The sequence below is a fragment of the Chrysemys picta genome, chromosome 3 (genome assembly GCF_011386835.1).
Source record: "Chrysemys picta bellii isolate R12L10 chromosome 3, ASM1138683v2, whole genome shotgun sequence".
Classification (NCBI taxonomy): domain Eukaryota; kingdom Metazoa; phylum Chordata; order Testudines; family Emydidae; genus Chrysemys; species Chrysemys picta.
In genome coordinates, this window is record NC_088793.1 from 178,328,287 (window position 1) to 178,347,833 (window position 19,547).

Consider the following 19,547-nt stretch of genomic DNA (forward strand, 5'->3'; position numbering starts at 1 on the left):
ATTCATTTTGACAATGATAAATAAAGTAGATGTTTTCTTCAAAAAAATATGTATTTGTAACCTCTACTGCACATTAGATGTTTTCTCTATGCAAAAACTTGTGTGCCTAGGATTCTGTACTGAATATTTTTATGTGCTTATTACATATATGCATAAAACCCAAGCGTAGTAAACGGCAAATATGTGAAATTAGCAATGATTGGTACCTACACCACAGAAATCATAGATCTTCTATAAATATTAAGATAAACTGTTGCGAAACAGTACAGCACTTCACACTACAGTCTTGCTATATTTTCTCAGCAATGTTTATCAAAACCTGGCATTCTAGATGAGACAATGTTTCTGATACATTGACTTAAAATTCTGTTTCCTGTAGTTTAAAATTGGAATATAATGCATCTTTTTAGCTTTTTGCACTCTTTGGGGTATTCTCAATGGGAATTTTCCTGAACAGTGTTCCCCAGGACATGTTTTGTTTGCTTGTGTGGTCTAAACAGATAAATCATTTTTATTTTCTTCAGTGGTCTTTTTTTTATTTGATACTGAAAAAATCTTAAATATGTTGATAGATTTTCTGTTTAACATTCATATGTGTGGGATATAGTACAGGTATATGTGGGGTTCAGAAAAGGGAGACTTTACACACATTAAGGAGTTACAGCATCAAGGTAACTGAAGATGTGGAAGCTTTAGTGTTTGTGACGTGATCAGAATCTCTTTGTGTATTAGTTAATTTTGCTTTGTTATATTTCTTAGATCATATCTTTTTTTTTTTTAATTTGAGAGACTGACAAATATCTGCAAAAAGAAGAACAGGAGGACTTGTGGCACCTTAGAGACTAACAAATATCTGTTGTCTGAGAAAAGTGGCAGTTGAATAAAGGGGAGCAGAATTGTACTCAGTCTATTTAGGTATATTTTCAGGACAGGAGATTGCCCCCATAAGATTTTATTGTACAGCATACCATTCTGCATTTTTAGATATATGGGGATTTAAATCAGTTTAGGAATACGTTTAATTATTGTATGATAAAATGTGGCATTGGAGATAGCTGAACTTATCAGAAGCCAGACATATTTAATGTACAATGGACTTTTTAGTTTATTTGTATACTACAGTCATATTTTAAAAAGCTATGATATCTGCAGTTCAATTGAAGGGTTATTTTTAAATACTTCTTTGGTTCAGTGCTGGTTTAAGATAAAAGATATAAATACAAAGAGCAAGTACATTTTGATATTAATTGTGAAAGGCATTTTCAAAATTGTTCATTTCTCCAGTGAGGGTGGAACTTTCAAAAGCACATGGGGGAGTTAGAGGAACAACTTCCATTAAATTTCCTTTAGGTGCTTTTGAAAATCCCATAGTAAATATCTGCCTACAAATATAAGTTTCAACAGTGTTTATGAGTGGGCACAGAATTCTTCAGCTTTTGTTTTTTATTTACAAAGCTTCAGAAGGGGCAGCAGAACCTGTAGCTTTTCAGATAAAATAGTTAAATTCTCATTCATATCCAGTTGCGTGATGGAAGGCAGGGGAGAGGAAAAATATATTAATCTCTGGGTTCTGTGTATGGTGTTTACTACTGTACATCTGCATTGAGTTCTTGGTTTCTGTGTTTGCGTTGGTTTGATCCATTCATGAGGTCCAGTCAGGTTTTTCCTTCACATAGTTTCCCCACCACAACTTCTAGATGGATTGCATGGGCAGGTGTATAGTCCCTGCAACTGAGTCAGTTAAAGGACCAATTAGCATAGGAGGATTGGGTATGTATTTGGTGTGATTTATGAACATGTGAGGAACTGTTCCTTCTGTGAATTCCAAAAGAGCCAGTCATTAGAGGCTGATGGAAGGTTGGTTAGGCACACAAGGATCTGAGGTTTCTGTATGTGGGAGTGGAGGCCTACACGTTAGTATGCATCAGCGATTGGGCCTTGTGATGCTCTCTGATGATGCACCGGGGCAGGACCATGGGTTCCCAAGTTCAGGGTCAAGTCAAAGGGAAAGAGGTGGAGGCAGTTCCCGTCTCTACAGTGAGTTTGCCAGGATGCCTAACCTTTGGGCATCTGTTGTTGTTAGCTTGTTATTGATAAAGTTTCGGGCAGTTCAGGCAAATTCCTGAAGAATTTATTATGTATCTTCCTTCCCCTTTGTCCAATCAAGTGAAGCTAAATTGTTTGACTCATCTCTCAGCATGCTATGTATTATATAATTACATTATACAGTCTTCATTTTTGTCATGGATTCTGTGCTTTCCATGATTTTCAAAGAATTTCTGACTCTGAACCCTTGACACTTTGGGATTTCTGCATATGAGAAGTAGATGCAATGGGTAAACTGTTGATCTAAACTCATTGAGAAACTTTAATTAAGTCGAGTCAAACTTTGGATTGCATGGGGAATAGGAGCTCCTCAACAATATTGTGAAGCACAAACAATCTGACCAGTGAACTCTCACTGAGAGCTTGAATTCCCATTGAGACAATGAAGTTTCTCCCTCACCTAAGTTCAAAAAGAGGAAAAATTCAATTCTGATATGACAAACTATTGTTCAAATCTATTTGCTGTTACCACAGCATAAGAATAATACTTTGTTGACTAATACGAGCCATTAAAGTTGTCAAGGCTGATTCCCCACTCTGGCACTTTGAGTGCAGAAGGTGGGGACCCGCAAGGATTCTAAAAATTAATACTTGCCACTTCAGGCTTGTATTAAACTCCCGAGATTACAGCAAGGAAAATAACCACCCTGACCTTAGGGCCTAATATCCTACAACCCTCACTCACTCTGAGCAGTACTTACACCAAGCAAAATTTGCAGAGAGCCAGAACAAGTCCTAAGCGCCACTAAGATACCTTGGAGAGTAGATTCTGCCACCACCCAAGTGCAAAAACCCCTTTGAGAACCCAGGAAGGCGCACTTGGGAATTCCTTTCTGTGGGGTACCCTCAAGCCCTTTCACCCCCACTTCCAGGGAAGAGCTGAGAAAGGAAACAGAGGAAATCAGCTGTTGCCACCAGCTAATTAAACTATGTGTACACAAACCTCTTAAGACACAAAATCCAATCCTGTTCTAAAAAAAAGGTAAATTTTATTGAAAACAGAAAGAAAGAAAATACATTTGAAAACTCAGGCTACTGCTAGATTTAAAACACCCACTTACAATAATTAAGCATCAAGAAAAACCTTTTTGAGGTCCAGCTTAAAGGTTACAAGCAAAAGAAAAGCATTTGGGGTTAGCAAAGAGGAGTCCACAAGCCATAAAGAAATAAAAAAATAAATAAACCTAATTGCGTCTTCCTGGACATTTCCTGATCTACTTACATATCTGGGGGTTTCAAGTGAGTAGTTTCTAGGTATGATTCAGATGATTTTTCATACCTGGACCCAGGCTTCTTACAACATAGTTCCAGCCCTGGCTCTGCTTCTCCCCGAGAACAACAACAGAACAGACAAAGGGGAAGTTTTTTCCCCATTTTAAAAAGTTCTAACCTTCCAATTGGCTCTTTTGGTCAGGTGCCCACTCCCTTCTTTTACCTATGCAAGGAGACTTTTTAACCCTTTACAGGTAAAGCAAGTAGAGAACAATTACTAAGAGAGATTTTATAGCTAACTGGCTGGCTGGGTGTCCATAAAAGGGAGCTACCGCCCCTTTCATTTATCACAAAAGTGTCACAGGATATGGAACCCTTTTGCCAGTGGGATTTGACAGCTTTTAATTATATTTTTAAGATAATGTGCTCTTCACAATGACCAGTCAATGGCTCGTCCTAAAAATTACCATGATTGAACAGCTATAACAACTTGCACTTCTGCAGTGTAGACGATCTGGAAGTATTTGCCAGAATTTCACCCAGTTGTATGCAGAGGGCACCTGAATATAGGCATGTATAGAAAGGGATGGTGATAGAGTCACAGAGTTGTGTGGCCTTCAGTTTCTCCATCCTGTGAATCCCCAAGTTCCTTCCCTTGAGAAGAACAATATATAGGAAACTGAGTTTTCCCTCTGTTTATCTGGCCTTTTATACCACCTCTTATGAGTTTTTCTTCAGGAGAGGTGATCTGGGCTAAGAGAGTGGGAGGGACAAGAAAAGATGAAGGGGTGAGTCCTCCCAATTGGAAAGCAATGGGAAATCAGCAATAGCTAATCACTGGGGGAAGATGAAGTTGTTATTTGTTAACAAATGGCATAAAAGGGCATAAACATTGCAACAGAGGGCTTGGGATTTATAGGTTCAGGAAACCATTACAGCTGCCACTTGGCAGGCAGGGGTGAATTTGTAGATAGATGGCCTGCAGCATGTCCACTTGCTGCAGAAGTTCGTCAACATGCTCACTAAAAACAGGCTGGTACTTTGCCTTTTTTTTGTTTGCTTCTACTCAGGATAGGTAGGGTTTGAATAATAACCAAAAAAATAGTATGTAAGAATTTTTCCTTTTCATCTCTAAGTTCTGTTGCTGTATCACAAGCATTCGTTAATAATATGAATGTTAAAGAGAAATTATATATTTTCAGGTCATGGTTATTTTGTCAAAAATGCATTAAAGTTAGCTAGGATGTTGCCACAAAGATTTAATAGTACAAAATGTAGTGATGTGTCATTGATGATAAAAATCCATAAATAGTGTAACCAGGGTGCTTTATCTCCAGAGTAACATCATTATATCTAAGAAAAATTGTCCTAAAATTGACAACCTACTAAATTCATTATTTTCAATACTGTGGTGATCTATTGATGAGCAGATTGGTTTGTAGGACAGTAACCCATTAAGTGATCTAAAGGCAAGTTTTTGTGTGAGTAAAAGTTAGGAGATCAAAATTTTGAGGCAAGTAGCTTACAATCATATTTACATTACCCTTTGATTTATTTTCTTTCTGTCTTTGTCACCCCCTTCTTTGACTCACCTTTCTGTTACTTAGTACCTTTTTTCTGTTCAGGTTAGGCTGCAGACCTCAGGGAAAAATAGTGCTGTTTTTCCAGTAGGAAACACTTCACTAGTGTTTCTTAGTGAGTGGCAAGGATTCTGCCTTCATACTGAGTGAGAGAGACTAGGATCACATTATTATAGTCTGTCTCACTCTCTTGAAGCTCGATAGTTAGAGCACTTTTATTAATATTATTATTGGTTATTACTTTTATTATCATAGCAAAATTAGCCTGTTAGCAATGGGTGCAACAAAAATGGTGCTGAACATAATTTAACTGCAAGTGTAGCCAAGGAATTCAGAACCAGCCCAGAATCTGTGGCTAAAACCAACCTAACTCACTTTCTGAAATGAAGCTGAAAAGGGTTTGTCCTTGATGCATTTGCATTTAAACTGTGTTCAGCACCAGTTTAGTTTCACTTGTTGGTGACACTTGCTGTCAGTAACAGGACATTTGCTGGTGTAGACAAGGATCTCAGGCAAGAAGCAAGACTATGTTCTTATATTGTTTTGAGTGCTGATAGTCCTTTGGACCTATGTTGAACAAAGAAGGAAGGTATTGTTTGTCAGGTGGACTGACAACCAATTTGTTCTTCCCTATATTCTCTATAATGCTTACTTTAAATATAACTTGCAAATATGTAACCAAAAATTAGCTAAATGTATTTTTATGTTCTGAATGGCTCAGATAGCTAAAGGAGGCCTTTGGCATGTAATTAACTCTAAACAGACTTTGTCTTTCATTTCAGTATCCTCAAAGTCAAGCTGGCCAGTTCCTGCCGCACTTAACATTGCATCTGCTATGGTGCCTTGTTGGGGAAAATAGAGCTGTCCCAGGGGCTCACATAAGTGTAATTGTTTATTATATAGCATGGTTTACAAAGTGTTTTTTGTGTTGTTTTATATATAGGGTATAAAAATAATATGAAAGACCCTATAAAACTGTGCTATATAATGAAAGGAAAAAAACCACTTACCTGAGCTATCATGAGTCAGTTCCATGCCCCAGCATGGTTCTTCAAAGCCTCTGAAATTAAGGCATGCATTGTGCGGGGGTCTGGCAGCTGAAAGTGGGGTCAGCTGGTGTGGCTTTGCAGAGGCTGAAATGAGGTGAAGAGTGCACTTCTTTATACAATCTATTTAGGGTTTTCAGAACATAACAATATATGTAGCTGTGTGTGTTAAGAAAATATTCTCAGCTCACCTTTTAAATTCTACCTCTATACCCCTTAACATAGGGTTACCATATTTTGTGCCTCCAAATGGAGGACACTCCACGGGGCCCCGCCCCCAGCCCCGCCCACGCCCCCGCCCCAACTCCGCCCCCTCCCCAAAGTCTCCGCCCCCTCCCCTGCTTCCCGCGAACACTTCATTCGCGGGAAGCCTGAAGCAGGTAAGGGGGAGTGTGGGGGGAGGAGGCGTGGCCCAGGCTGGCCCCCCGGCGGCTCCAGCCTGGGTCGGCTCGGGCCCTGGGGTGCCGGCCCCGGCCGACCACCCCCGGCCCGCCCAGCACTGCCGGCCCCCGGCGGCCCAGCGCACCCCTCCGCTATCCCGGACCGGCTCCCGGCCCCGCGGCCCAGCGCACCCCCCCGGCGGCCCGGCCCCGCTACCCCGGACCGGCTCCCCGCCCGGCCCCGCGGCCCGGCGCACCCCCCCGCTACCCCGGACCGGCTCCCCGCCCGGCCCCGCAGCCCGGCGCACCCCCCCGCTACCCCGGACCGGCTCCCCGCCCGGCCCCGCGGCCCGGCGCACCCCCCCCGCTACCCCGGACCGGCTCCCCGCGGCCCGGCGCACCCCCCCCCGCTACCCTGGACCGGCTCGCGGCCCGGCGCACCCCCCGCTACCCCGGCCCGCGGCCCGGCGCACTGCCCGGCTCCCGGCCCGGCACCGCGCCCCCGGCTCCCCGCCCGGCCCCGCGACCCCGGCCAAAGAGGCCCCGGCCGAGCCCTCCATCCCTCCCTCCCGATTTTCCCGGACATGCCCGGCTTTTGGGGATTTCCCCCCAGACGGGGATTTGAACCCCCAAAAGCCGGACATGTCCGGGAAAATCCGGACGTATGGTAACCCTACTTAACATGTAAATGCCATTAGAGAGAATTTCAATTGAACTCCACAATTTAAGATGTTTCTATAATTGTGTAAGTTACCATAAGTAAAATGTAACAACTGTCTGTGGTCTAAAGAACTCTGAAGTAGGGGTCTGTCACTGAGAGTAGAGCAACTTTTTTGGCTTGCAAGGAAGGCAGGATGGGAAGAAGACAGATTCATATGGGCAAAGGGCACTGTGAGGCCCTCTGATGTAGCCAATACAGTGGCCTGCTCCCTGTAGATATATGAATAGCTATTCTATTTTAAATAGAATTCATATGTGAATAAGTGGAAGTCTTTAGCATCTAGAATTGTCCAAGTGAGTTGGGTTGGAGAGGGTAAAAAACAAAAATAAAGAAAATAAAAAAAGAAATACTGTGTATCAGAGAAAACATTCAAGAACCATTCATCTCTCTGAATGTGACCCCTGTAATGCCACCAAAGACAGCAAGACTTATGGTGATAGCCTGGCCAAGCAGTAGCTGTGCACAGGGCTGCTTTAACTTTTGCACATATTCAATTTTTCAAAGATTTAAAAACATTTTAGACAAGATAGTATCAACAGCTTGCTCCAGAGGCCAAGCTGTTTCCTGCTTCCCTCAACTGGAAATGCATAACCTCATATCTCTACCAAAATGTTAAAATGTGCAACACATTCAAGGAGGCAGAATCATAACTTCTCCTTATTTGCTTCTGAGAAGTACATGTCATCAATTTTAATGAACAGCTGAGGTATATGGATATAAAAAAAAATGAAGAAGAACCTCTCACTTTGCTGTTTTTGCCTTCTAGTTCAACAATTTTGCTCTTAAAGCCAAACAGTTTTTATTTCAATATAGTGTACGAAAGTGCTCTGAAGTTTTGGTTTTCTGTTAGTACAGTTTATATATAATATCAAAATTTGGTAAACGGACCTCTCAATAGCGTTCCTACTGTCTTACCTGGCCAATAGCAATCATGTTTCCAGCTGCTGTAACCAAGCTCAGGAGAAAGATAATGCACAAAGCATTGGGTCTTAAGCAGCGGAGTTTTGACTGTAAACAAGAGTAGTTTACTAACTTGTTTTCAGCACCAGGTGAACTGTGAGACACATGTGACTATTCCATATAGTGGCACAAGTTGGTGGCTGGATAAGTAAATAAGTGGCTATTTTCAGTCGGCAGTTTTTTTCTTGAGGTGAGCCACTTGTCTCATGGGAGGGGTAATGGGGTTCTAGGTTAGCATGTTGTCAGCTAGTTCCAAGGTCAGTGTATAGTAGAGGTCTCTGAAAAGGTACGTTTGAGTTAATATAGAGGCATACAAGTGTTAATATGCTCCTTTTTAGTTAGAGACTCTTTATACCGAAGTCCAGTTTTAAGTATCCTGTAAGGTTTAGACTAGGAGTCTCAAAGTCCCGCCCTGCGGGCCATCTGCAGCTTGAGAACCTCCCCACTGTGGCCCCTGGAGGAGAGACGCATGTAGCCATGCTGCCGGCTCTGTCTGCTGCAGGCGCCGCCCCATGCAGCTCCCATTGGCTGGGGGAAAGGGACAGAGATACCATCACTAGTCGCCATGCAGAGTCAGCCATGGAGGCAGCATCATTAGTTGCCGGGCAGAAGCAGCCATGGAGGCATCATCACTTTTTTCCACAATGAATATAAACAAGTCAAAATACCGAACACAACTATCTGATGCACACCTTGCTGCAATCCTGAAGGTTCCAACTGCTCAGTCACTGAGGCCAAACATCAACAAACTGACAGAACTGAAGCGTTGCCAGGTATCTGGCAAACACTAAAAACTCCCTGGCAGGCGAAGAATTGTATAAAGTTGTATGACAGTTTTATTATTTCTAAGAAAACTGAACTAAAAAATACAATATAAACGTTTTCTTTTCTGAACACCATCTTCAGTGACATTATTGGCCCGCTGGGAGGATTTGAGGACTGGCACTGGCCCTAAGGTAAATTGAGTTTGAGACCCTTGGTTTAGACAGACTTTACATTGGATGTGCACACTTAATATGTTTGACAAAGGATCTACCTGGAGTGATTTCAGTGACCCAGTCCTTCCTTTCTGACAGGTGCAAAGAGTGGTTCTTGAGTAAGGGAAATGAACAGTCACTTAGTCCTTCACATGTGAGGTACCACAGGAAGCTGGTTATCCTCCTAAGAGAGCATAATAGCTGCTGAAGAAGGTTGTGAGGCATTTTGGTCTGTGGTAATGTTTGTATGGTGATGGTACTTAGTTCTAGGTTTCTTATTCATCAGATTCAGTTAGTTCAGTTTCCTTGCTTCCATAGCATCTGACCCAAATAGGGTCAAATGAGAAAGAGCTGGCTGATAACACTGGTCTACAATTTTTGAGAAGTCGTCTGCTTCAGAGATAAAATGTGCTATTTATTATGTATTTTGATGTGGCTGAATTCAAATATGACAAAACAAATGATTGGCTACTGTTTTTAAGATATTTAAGTTTTTACATTTTATGTCTATGTATATTGTGTAGATAGTAGAGTTTTAATCATAAATTGTAAACCTAGGTCTTTTCATGTGTTTATGGTTGCTTTACGTGAAAATATTTCACCTGTCCTGTTTATGTAACACTTTTTAAAAATCAGCAAAAGGGTTATAGAAATAAAATGTATTATGAAACAAAAGGCAAAAAACTAATATGTACATAGTTTAGTCCTATTCAGTGTCTACTCGGCGCTTCTTGGCTTGTCTCTTGTATTCATTAAATGGAGCATCTCTTGTCACTGTCCAGCAATAGTCTGCAAGCATTGATGGGCTCCATTTGCCCTGATAGCGTTTCTCCATTTTTGCAATGTCCTGGTGAAATCGCTCGCCGTGCTCGTTGCTCACTGCTCCGCAGTTCAGTGGAAAAAAATCTAGATGAGAGTGCAAAAAATGTATCTTTAGTGACATGTTGCAACCAAGGCTTTTGTATGCCTGGAGGAGGTTTTTCCACCAACAACCTGTACTTGTCTGCCTTGTTGTTTCCGAAAAAATTTATTGCCACTAACTGGAAGGCTTTCCATGCCGTCTTTTCCTTGCCACGCAGTGCATGATCAAATGCATCATCTCAAAGAAGTTCACGAATCTGAGGACCAACAAAGACACCTTCCTTTATCTTAGCTTCACTTAACCTTGGAAATTTTCCACGGAGGTACTTGAAAGCTGCTTGTGTTTTGTCAATGGCCTTGACAAAGTTCTTCATCAGACCCAGCTTGATGTGTAAGGGTGGTAACAAAATCTTCCTTGATTCAACAAGTGGTGGATGCTGAACACTTTTCCTCCCAGGCTCCAATGACTGTCGGAGTGGCCAATCTTTCTTGATGTAGTGGGAATCTCTTGCACGACTATCCCATTCACAGAGAAAACAGCAGTACTTTGTGTATCCAGTCTGCAGACCAAGCCAGAGAGCAACAACCTTCAAATTGCCACAAAGCTGCCACTGATGTTGGTCATAGTTTATGCACCTGAAAAGTTGTTTTATGTTGTCATAGGTTTCCTTCATATGGACTGCATGACCAACTGGAATTGATGGCAAAACATTGCCATTATGCAGTAAAACAGCTTTAAGACTCGTCTTCGATGAATCAATGAACAGTCTCCACTCATCTGGATCGTGAAGAATGTTGAGGGCTGCCATCACACCATTGATGTTGTTGCAGACTAAAAGATCAGCTTCCATGAAGAAGAATGGGACAAGATCCTTTTGACGGTCACGGAACATGGAAACCCTAACATCACCTGCCAGGAGATTCCACTGCTGTAGTCTGGAGCCCAACAGCTCTGCCTTACTCTTGGGTAGTTCCAAATCCCTGACAAGGTCATTCAGTTCACCTTGTGTTATGAGATGTGGTTCAGAGGAGGAGGATGGGAGAAAATGTGGGTCCTGTGACATTGATGGTTCAGGACCAGAAGTTTCATCCTCTTCCTCTTCCTCTTCCTCATCTTACTCAAGTGAGAATGATTCTGGTGCATCAGGAACCGGCAGTCCTTCTCCGTGGGGTACTGGGCGTATAGCTGATGGAATGTTTGGATAATGCAGAGTCAACTTTTTCTTCTTTGACACACCTTTCCCAACTGGAGGCACCATGCAGAAGTAACAATTGCTGGTATGATCTGTTGGCTCTCTCCAAATCATTGGCACTGCAAAAGGCTTAGATTTCCTTTTCCTGTTCAACCACTGGTGAAGATTTGTTGCACAAGTGTTGCAGCATATGCGTGGGGCCCACCTCTTGTCCTGATCTCCAATTTTGCAGCCAAAATAAAGGTGATAGGCTTTCTTAATCATAGTGGTTATACTGCGCTTTTGTGATGCAAAAGTCACTTCACCACAAACATAGCAGAAGTTATTTGCACTGTTCACACAAGTACAAGGCATCTCTGCTCACTTTGGCTAAACAGAAATGTGTCCCTTTGCAAAATCAAACACTGACAAATAAGAGAGCATGACACTGTATGATTTCTAGAGCTGATATAGGGCAATTTGTTCAGCAGAGTGATGTAAGCTTCGTTATGATTGCATCATCCATGACTTCTAGGAATAACATGATGCAATACATATCATGTATGACGCAATACCAGCTTCAGATTGCATCATTCATTGTTTTGCCTAAAAAGCAAGTACTTTCCAAACCCAGTCATAGATTTATTCATAGATCCAGTCAAAGATGTATTTTAGTCATTTCTGGTTTAAATTGAGATCCCTTCCCTTTATATCTCATTTATCCTCCGCCATTCCCAAGTCAAGGGTCGTATATACTGACCCAATAGCATATCTTGAAAACTAGAGCCAATCAACAATTTTAAGCATCATTTTCGTTCTCAGTGACCCAGAATTAGTAAAGTTTGACTACATTTATTTCAGAAGCATTTTGGCTGTAGAGCAGTATAATTAATCTGGGTAAAACAGAGATGTATTTGTTTGGTTGGTAATCTAGAGAAATTAGTGAGGGTTGTAACTGCTCCACTTATTCATGAAATGAATCCCATCCATGCCAAAACAGTTTGGGGTAATTTGAACCCAAGATTTCTCTTGGATTCCCAACTAGCAAAAGGGGTACATAAAGCTTTTTGACTTTGTGGTTGGTTGAAGTGTTGCAGCCTTTCCTCACCGAAGCAGATCTTACGAGTCATCCAAGCCTCTATCACTTTTAGGCTTGGGCTACTTCATTTTCTCACAGTTAGGGTTACCCTTGAAGACCACTTGGAAACTTTAGCCAATGGTGAATGCAGTAGCAACATGCTTACAGTGCAGTGGATCAGCCATGAGCACATTAGGCCTGTGTGCCATGCACTTTACTGGCTTCCCATCTGCTTCTGATTACAATTCAAATAATTAGTTTTAATCTACAAAATCTTCTGTGGTATGGCATTTAGCTGTCTTAGAGTTTGCAGCTCTTCCTGTGCACCATCATGCCAACTGAGGTCTGCTGAGGAACTTCTGCTCACGGTCTTTATATGATTCTGGATTAGAGGTAGGGCATTTATGATTTGTTTTGGAACTTTACTACCTCTGCCACATCCCAAGTTTGCTTCACTGTGTAGTGCAAGACCCCTCTCTTTGACAAAGAATGGCCTCTTTTACAGAAAAAAGTACCTCTTTTACAGAAGAATGGCCATACTGGGTCAGACCAAATGTCCATCTAGCCCAGTATCCTTTCTTCTGACAGTGGCTAATGCCAGGTGCTTCAGAGGGAATGAACAGAACAGGTAATCATCAAGTGATCCATCCCTTGTTGCCTATTCCCAGCTTATAGCAAACGGAGGCTAGGGACACCATCCCTGCCCATCCTGGCTAATAGCCATTGCTGAACTCCACGATGGACTCCATGAATTTATCTCCTTCTTTTTTGAACCCTGTTACAGTCTTAAGCTTCACAACATCCTCTGGCAAAGAGTTCCACAGGTTGACTGTGGGTTGTGTGAAGAAATACTTCCTTTTTTGTTTTTGTTTTAAACCTTTTGCCTATTAGTTTCATTTGGTGACCCCTAGTTCTTGCGTTATGAGAAGGAGTAAATAACACTTCCTTATTTACTTTCTCCACACCAGTCATGATTTTATAGACCTGTCATATCCCCCGTAACTAACTCATATCGACCTAACTCTAGAAAAACTACTGACCGACTATTGATTTCATATATCACCACTGCAGCCTGATTACTAGAAAACAAGTTCAAATTGTGGAATAATTTTTGCTACTAAGTGTTGGCAATAAATGTATAAAGCAGATACCGAGCAGTTTGATTTTAATAAGCTAAATTGACGTAGACAGAGATTGGAAAAATAAAATTGGATTGAAAATTTAGTAAACATGAACTAAGAAGATGCATTTTGTAGAAACTTATTTTTTTTCAGTGTGATTCTATGAGGTCCTCTATGGAATTTTACAGGTTGTTATTTTACACTTTATAGGATTTAGAAGTCTTTTAAAATTTTTACAAATATTTCCTAAGCTTAGGAACTCTCCAAGAAATTATGTACTGAAGGTTGTATCATACCTATTTTACATATAGTCAGATCATGTAATCTTTGTTCCTCAATTTACCTGCGGGTTACACAGTGTATTGGTGGTAGAGCTACAAATAGAACCCAGAATTCGTGACTCTATTCTTTCCTGTAATCAACAATCACTCTCTGTTATGGGTATTTCATTTTCAGCGGTGTCTGCAATATTGGTACACTAGTAAGTGTCATCACATACTCTAGTTCCACTTCCTTGTCTTCATGCTAAATGTGAGGGTAAATGGGAAGTTGTCTCTAGGGCTAGTGTGGCTGATTGTGATCTCTCATCACAGAGTATGATCAGGAGTATGTCCACTGGTGTTGATGTAATTTTACACCAATGTGGACTAAGGGCTTAACTTCCATATGTACAATGTTTGTTGTGTTTTTAAGTTAAAAATTATTGAGGAAGAGGAGAAATTAAAATTACTAGCAGATGTTTCCTTAAATTATGGTTTCCATAGACCTCCACCTGCTGGAGAAAGAGATGTTAGTTTTGCTGTACATTGGAACTTTTGTTCCCTGTGAACCACATTATCAGATTGATAGTACTTTATGTTCATTATCCATGTACTGACTATCATATTCTTAAAAGATAGTTATCAATGTCTCCATCTTGGAGCTTATCATAGAATCATAGACTTTAAGGTCAGAAGGGACCATTATGATCGTCTAGTCTGACCTCCTGTACAACGCAGGCCACAGAATCTCACCCACCCATTTCTGCATCAAACCCCTAACCTATGTCTGAGCTATTGAAGTCCTCAGATTGTGGTTTAAAGACTTCAAGGTGCAGAGAATCCTCCAGCAAGTGACCCGTGCCCCACTCTGCAGAGGAAGGCGAAAACTCCCCAGGGCCTCTGCCAATCTGCCCTGGAGGAAAATTCCTTCCCAACCCCAAATATGGTGATCAGCTAAACCTTGAGCATGTGGGCAAGACTCACCAGCCAGACACCCAGTAAAGAATTCTCTGTAGTAACTCAGATCCCATCCCATCTAACATCCCATCACAGGCCATTGGGCATTTTTACCGCTAATAGTCAAACACCAATTAATTGCCAAAATTAGGCTATCCCATCGTACCATCTCCTCCATAAACTTATCAAGCTTACTCTTGAAGCCAGATATGTCTTTTGCCCCCACTGCTCCCCTTGGAAGGCTGTTCCAGAACTTCACTCCTCTGATGGTTAGAAACTTTCGTCTAATTTCAAATCTAAACTTCCTGATGGCCAGTTTATATCCATTTGTTCTTGTGTCCACATTGGCACTGAGCTTAAATTATTCCTCTCCCTCCCTGGTATTTATTCCTCCGATATATTTATAGAGAGCAATCATATCTCCCCTCAGCCTTCTTTTGGTTAGGCTAAATGTTTTGCTTCACAAAGATGCAACGCTAGATATAATTTCTGTTTCATATGCAGAGCCTTAGAGAGTAAATTTTGTGTGTTTGGGTTTAGATCTGTAATCAAAGCTGCACAGTCACTCAAAGTGAATTAGTTTTGATGTCTGCTGTAGGGCTGTAAAACAGTTCTGATTACTGAGGTGAAAATTTGATGACTAAACCACTGAGCTGACCAGTTCCTTCAATTCTGCCTCTTTGGTAAGAGTAATTTTTTACTACTTTGTTTGAAGCTGTAGAAAATGGACATCCAGAAATTATAAAGCTTCTACTTCAACATGGAGCAAATATTAATGGATCCCATTCTTGGTCTGGATGGAATTCTTTGCACCAAGCTTCTTTTCAGGTAACCTATAAATTTATTATTTCATTTCCATGTAAATAGTGTGTTTTACCCTTTTAAAAGGACAGGTTGTACAGTTTTTGCTTCCTACTCTGATGATTTATGATTGTTAGGCTGGGCAGAAAAGGCAGTCTAAATGCTAATGATCATTCTGAATATGTCATAGTATGCTACAGCAGCGATAGAAGGTGTTAGGCAGCAATGATTATTTAAGTATTAATAATACTGCATGTACTTAAAAAGTGATCAGATATAATATTTGGGAAGTAAATCTGTTATAAGATACACTTAATTTTTTGGGGAAGACTTTCATTGTATCATAGATGTGGCCAACCTGCTCTCTTCTGAATTTTTTTTTATCCAGCATAAAAATTTATCAGACTTATAGTTCCAATATGCTAATTTAATTCTATTTATACACCTCTACCTCGATATAACGCTGTCCTTGGGAGCCAAAAAATCTTACCATGTTATAGGTGAAACCGCGTTATATTGAACTTGCTTTGATCCACTGGAGTGCACAGCCCCACCCCCCCGGAGCATTGCTTTACCGCGTTATATCCGAATTCGTTTTATATCGGGTCGCGTTATATCGAGGTAGCGGTGTATTTATTGGACTGGGTAAATGTGCAAGATGAAATAAAACCTATCTGATGATTCTGCCACAGACTTTCAGAATACCATAGAATATTGAATGTACTCTATATTTTAGATTTATACACAGAGTAAGAATGAAAAAGCAGGGTTATATCAATTCCACTGCTCTTTTTCTAACAAAACAAAATATATTTATTTCAGGGACATACTGAAATAATAAAATTGCTTCTTGAAAAAGGAGCAAACAAGGAATGTGTGGATGACTTTGGAATCACACCTCTGTTCATTGCTGCTCAGTATGGGAAGCTGGAGAGTTTACGCGTACTTATATCACATGGTAATTTTCACCTTTCATTTAGCATTAGTAATACTTTTATAATGTTAGTGAAACACCAGCTATGAACTGGTATATGAAATTATCACAAAATGCTTAAATCTTGCTATTCCGGTATCTTGCCTTGCATTCCCTTGAATCAGACCAAGAAACAGGAAATAAAACATAAGTGCTTGTCTACAGTGGAAATGCTACAGTGACATAGGTAATCTGCCTCCCTGAAAGGCAGTAGCTAGGTTGATGGAAGAATTCTTGGGTTGACTTTGCTCTTTGCTCTGTGTGCACCGGGAGTTAGGATTATTTTTACACCCCTGACCGACTTAGTTGGGTCGACCTGACTTTTTAGTTAGACCAGGCCTAAGTAAAGACCTAACCTAGGTAAAGATTAAGGGTCTGATCGTGACCTTAATCACACTGAGTAGTCCTTTACTACATGAGAAGTCCAATTCATTTCTATGGATTACTGCAGGAGCAAATACTACTTAGCATGATAAAGGGTATCACAATCAGATCCTAAAGTTACAGTAGTAATTTCTTCAGAATCTCAGACCAACAGACCTTGGTGTGCATCTCTGAATAGTGTGCTCTCACTAACCTTCCCACACAATCAAATGAAAATTAAACAGTCAAAACTATTAAATTGATGAGCACCCTAAACCTGGCCAAAACATCACACACAGGTCAACAAATCTACAGAAAGTAATTTCTAACAAAATATTAACTAAATCTTTGAAATTTTTCCACAATGTCTATCATTTATCTGGTATTGCCCTATTCTACTACATAGTGAGACAAGTGCTTCCCAGTCGCATACAAAATCTTTCTCTCATTTTACAGTAGGAGTAAGAAACCTAATGTAAAGTTCATCTGTAAAGATGTAAATAAAAGTAACGACTCTATGGTTTATAGTTCTGTTCATTAAGTATCTTCTACTACCAATATATAAAGCACTGCTATACCAGAATTCAAGCCCAACAATCTGCCAGCGTAGCAGGATTATTGGCATGTTGAATGATGGGAATGTCTTCCTTTGAATGGAAGAAAGTGGTTCAGCTCTCCAGTGTGTAATGTTATTTTAGAGTTTGTTTAATTTATTAATTTAATTACTTGCATTGCGCTGAGGATTGCATATTTTTGCTGTATTTGTGATTAACTTAAAATAATGTTTTACATCATTCATTCACTCTGTAACCTCATCAGGGTTTCAAGTGACCCTAAAGGAGAATTTTAAGGGACTAGCATTTGACATCAGTGTTTTCTTCCTGTCAGATTTAAATGAAAACCAAAAATACTTTGAGAACTTTAGTTCTAATCACTTTAGCGTATGAGCAATTTGAAAACACGTAGCAGGTTAGTAAAGTAAATATGATTCTTCTTCGAGTGCTTGCTCATATTGATTTCATTGTAGATGTGCACCCGTGCCCACATGCACAGTCGTTGGAGACTTTTTGCTTAGTGGTGCCCGTAGGGCCGGCTGTGGTGCCCTCTGGATTGCCATGCTTATGCGTTGGTATATCAGGCGCCGCCGGTCCTGCGCCCTTTCAGTTCCTTCTTACTGCCCATGGTGGTCAGTCGGAGTGCCTCTGTCCCTTGCTTCACAAACAGTCAGCGGTTTCTCTTCTATCTTAGCCTTGTGCTTCTAGCTGTAAATAGTTTAATCATTTATTAGTTAGTTGTTAAGTACCTATTAAGTCCCTGGAAAAATCATGGAGCAGGTCCTCAAGGAATCAATTATGAAACATTTAGAGGAGAGGAAAGTGATCAGGAACAGTCAGCATGGATTCACGAAGGGGAAGTCGTGCCTGACTAACCTAATTGCCTTCTATGATGAGATAACTGGCTCTGTGGATGAGGGGAAAGCAGTGGATGTGTTATTCCTTGACTTTAGCAAAGCTTTTGATACGGTCTCCCACAGTATTCTTGCCACCAAGTTAAAGAAGTATGGGCTGGATGAATGGACTGTAAGGTGGATAGAAAGCTGGCTAGATCGTCGGGCTCAACGGGTAGTGATCAATGGCTCCATGTCTAGTTGGCAGCCGGTTTCAAGCGGAGTGCCCCAAGGGTCGGTCCTGGGGCCGGTTTTGTTTAATATCTTTATTAATGATCTGGAGGATGGTGTGGACTGCACTCTCAGCAAGTTTGCAGATGACACTAAACTAGGAGGCGTGGTAGATACACTAGAGGGTAGGGATCGGATACAGAGGGACCTAGACAAATTAGAAGATTGGGCCGAAAAAAACCTGATGAGGTTCAACAAGGACAAGTGCAGAGTCCTGCACTTAGGACGGAAGAATCCCATGCACTGCTACAGACTAGGGACCGAATGGCTAGGTAGCAGTTCTGCAGAAAAGGACCTAGGGGTCACAGTGGACGAGAAGCTGGATATGAGTCAACAGTGTGCTCTTGTTGCCAAGAAGGCTAACGGCATTTTGGGCTGTATAAATAGGGGCATTGCCAGCAGATCGAGGGACGTGATCGTTCCCCTTTATTCGACATTGGTGAGGCCGAATCTGGAATACTGTGTCCAGTTTTGGGCCCCACACTACAAGAAGGATGTGGAAAAATTGGAAAGAGTCCAGCGGAGGGCTACAAAAATGATTAGGGGTCTGGAGCACATGACTTATGAGGAGAGGCTGAGGGAACTGGGATTGTTTAGTCTCCAGAAGAGAAGAATGAGGGGGGATTTGATAGCAGCCTTCAACTACCTGAAGGGGGGTTCCAAAGAGGATGGAGCTCGGCTGTTCTCAGTGGTGGCAGACGACAGAACAAGGAGCAATGGTCTCAAGTTGCAGTGGGGGAGGTCCAGGTTGGATATCAGGAAAAACTATTTCACTAGGAGGGTGGTGAAACACTGGAATGCGTTACCTAGGGAGGTGGTGGAGTCTCCTTCTTTGGAGGTTTTTAAGGCCCGGCTTGACAAAGCCCTGGCTGGGATGATTTAGCTGGGAATTGGTCCTGCTTTCAGCAGGGGGTTGGACTAGATGACCTCTTGAGGTCCCTTCCAACTCTGATATTCTAAGTGTTTAGTTAGATAGTGTCCCAGCAGGGACTTTGCCCCAGGAGGGGCATGCCCTGGTCTCCGGGTTTCAAGCCCTACTCTTCATGCCTTGTAGTGACTCACAAAAGGGCTCACCCCTGGGGAGTTCCTCCCCCCGAAAGGACCCGCCACTGACTCCGGGGAGTGGTAAAGGACCCAAGCGGACAATGCAGTCAACGCACTCTGAGCCCCCGGCACCTAGAGAGCTAGGAGTGCCTCTGTCCCAGCCGGCACCGCGTGTGGCAATGGAACCGGCTAAGGCACCCCATGAGGGCAAGCCCGCTGGCAAGGCCTCGCACAAAACAAGCGAGCGCCACCAGTCC

The 19,547-nt window shown here is 41.7% G+C and overlaps 1 protein-coding gene across 22 annotated transcripts in view; it reads left to right on the forward strand.

Moving 5' to 3' along the window:
• Positions 1 to 19,547, forward strand: part of ASB3 (ankyrin repeat and SOCS box containing 3) — a 158,886-nt gene that overhangs the window by 67,464 nt on the left and 71,875 nt on the right. For all 22 annotated transcript variants that reach the window (XM_008173052.3, XM_065590715.1, XM_065590704.1 and 19 more), the window contains 2 exons: positions 15,147 to 15,259; positions 16,055 to 16,190. In XM_008173052.3, the coding sequence (XP_008171274.2) occupies positions 15,147 to 15,259; positions 16,055 to 16,190 (249 nt within the window). The remainder of the gene's footprint in view (positions 1 to 15,146; positions 15,260 to 16,054; positions 16,191 to 19,547) is intronic.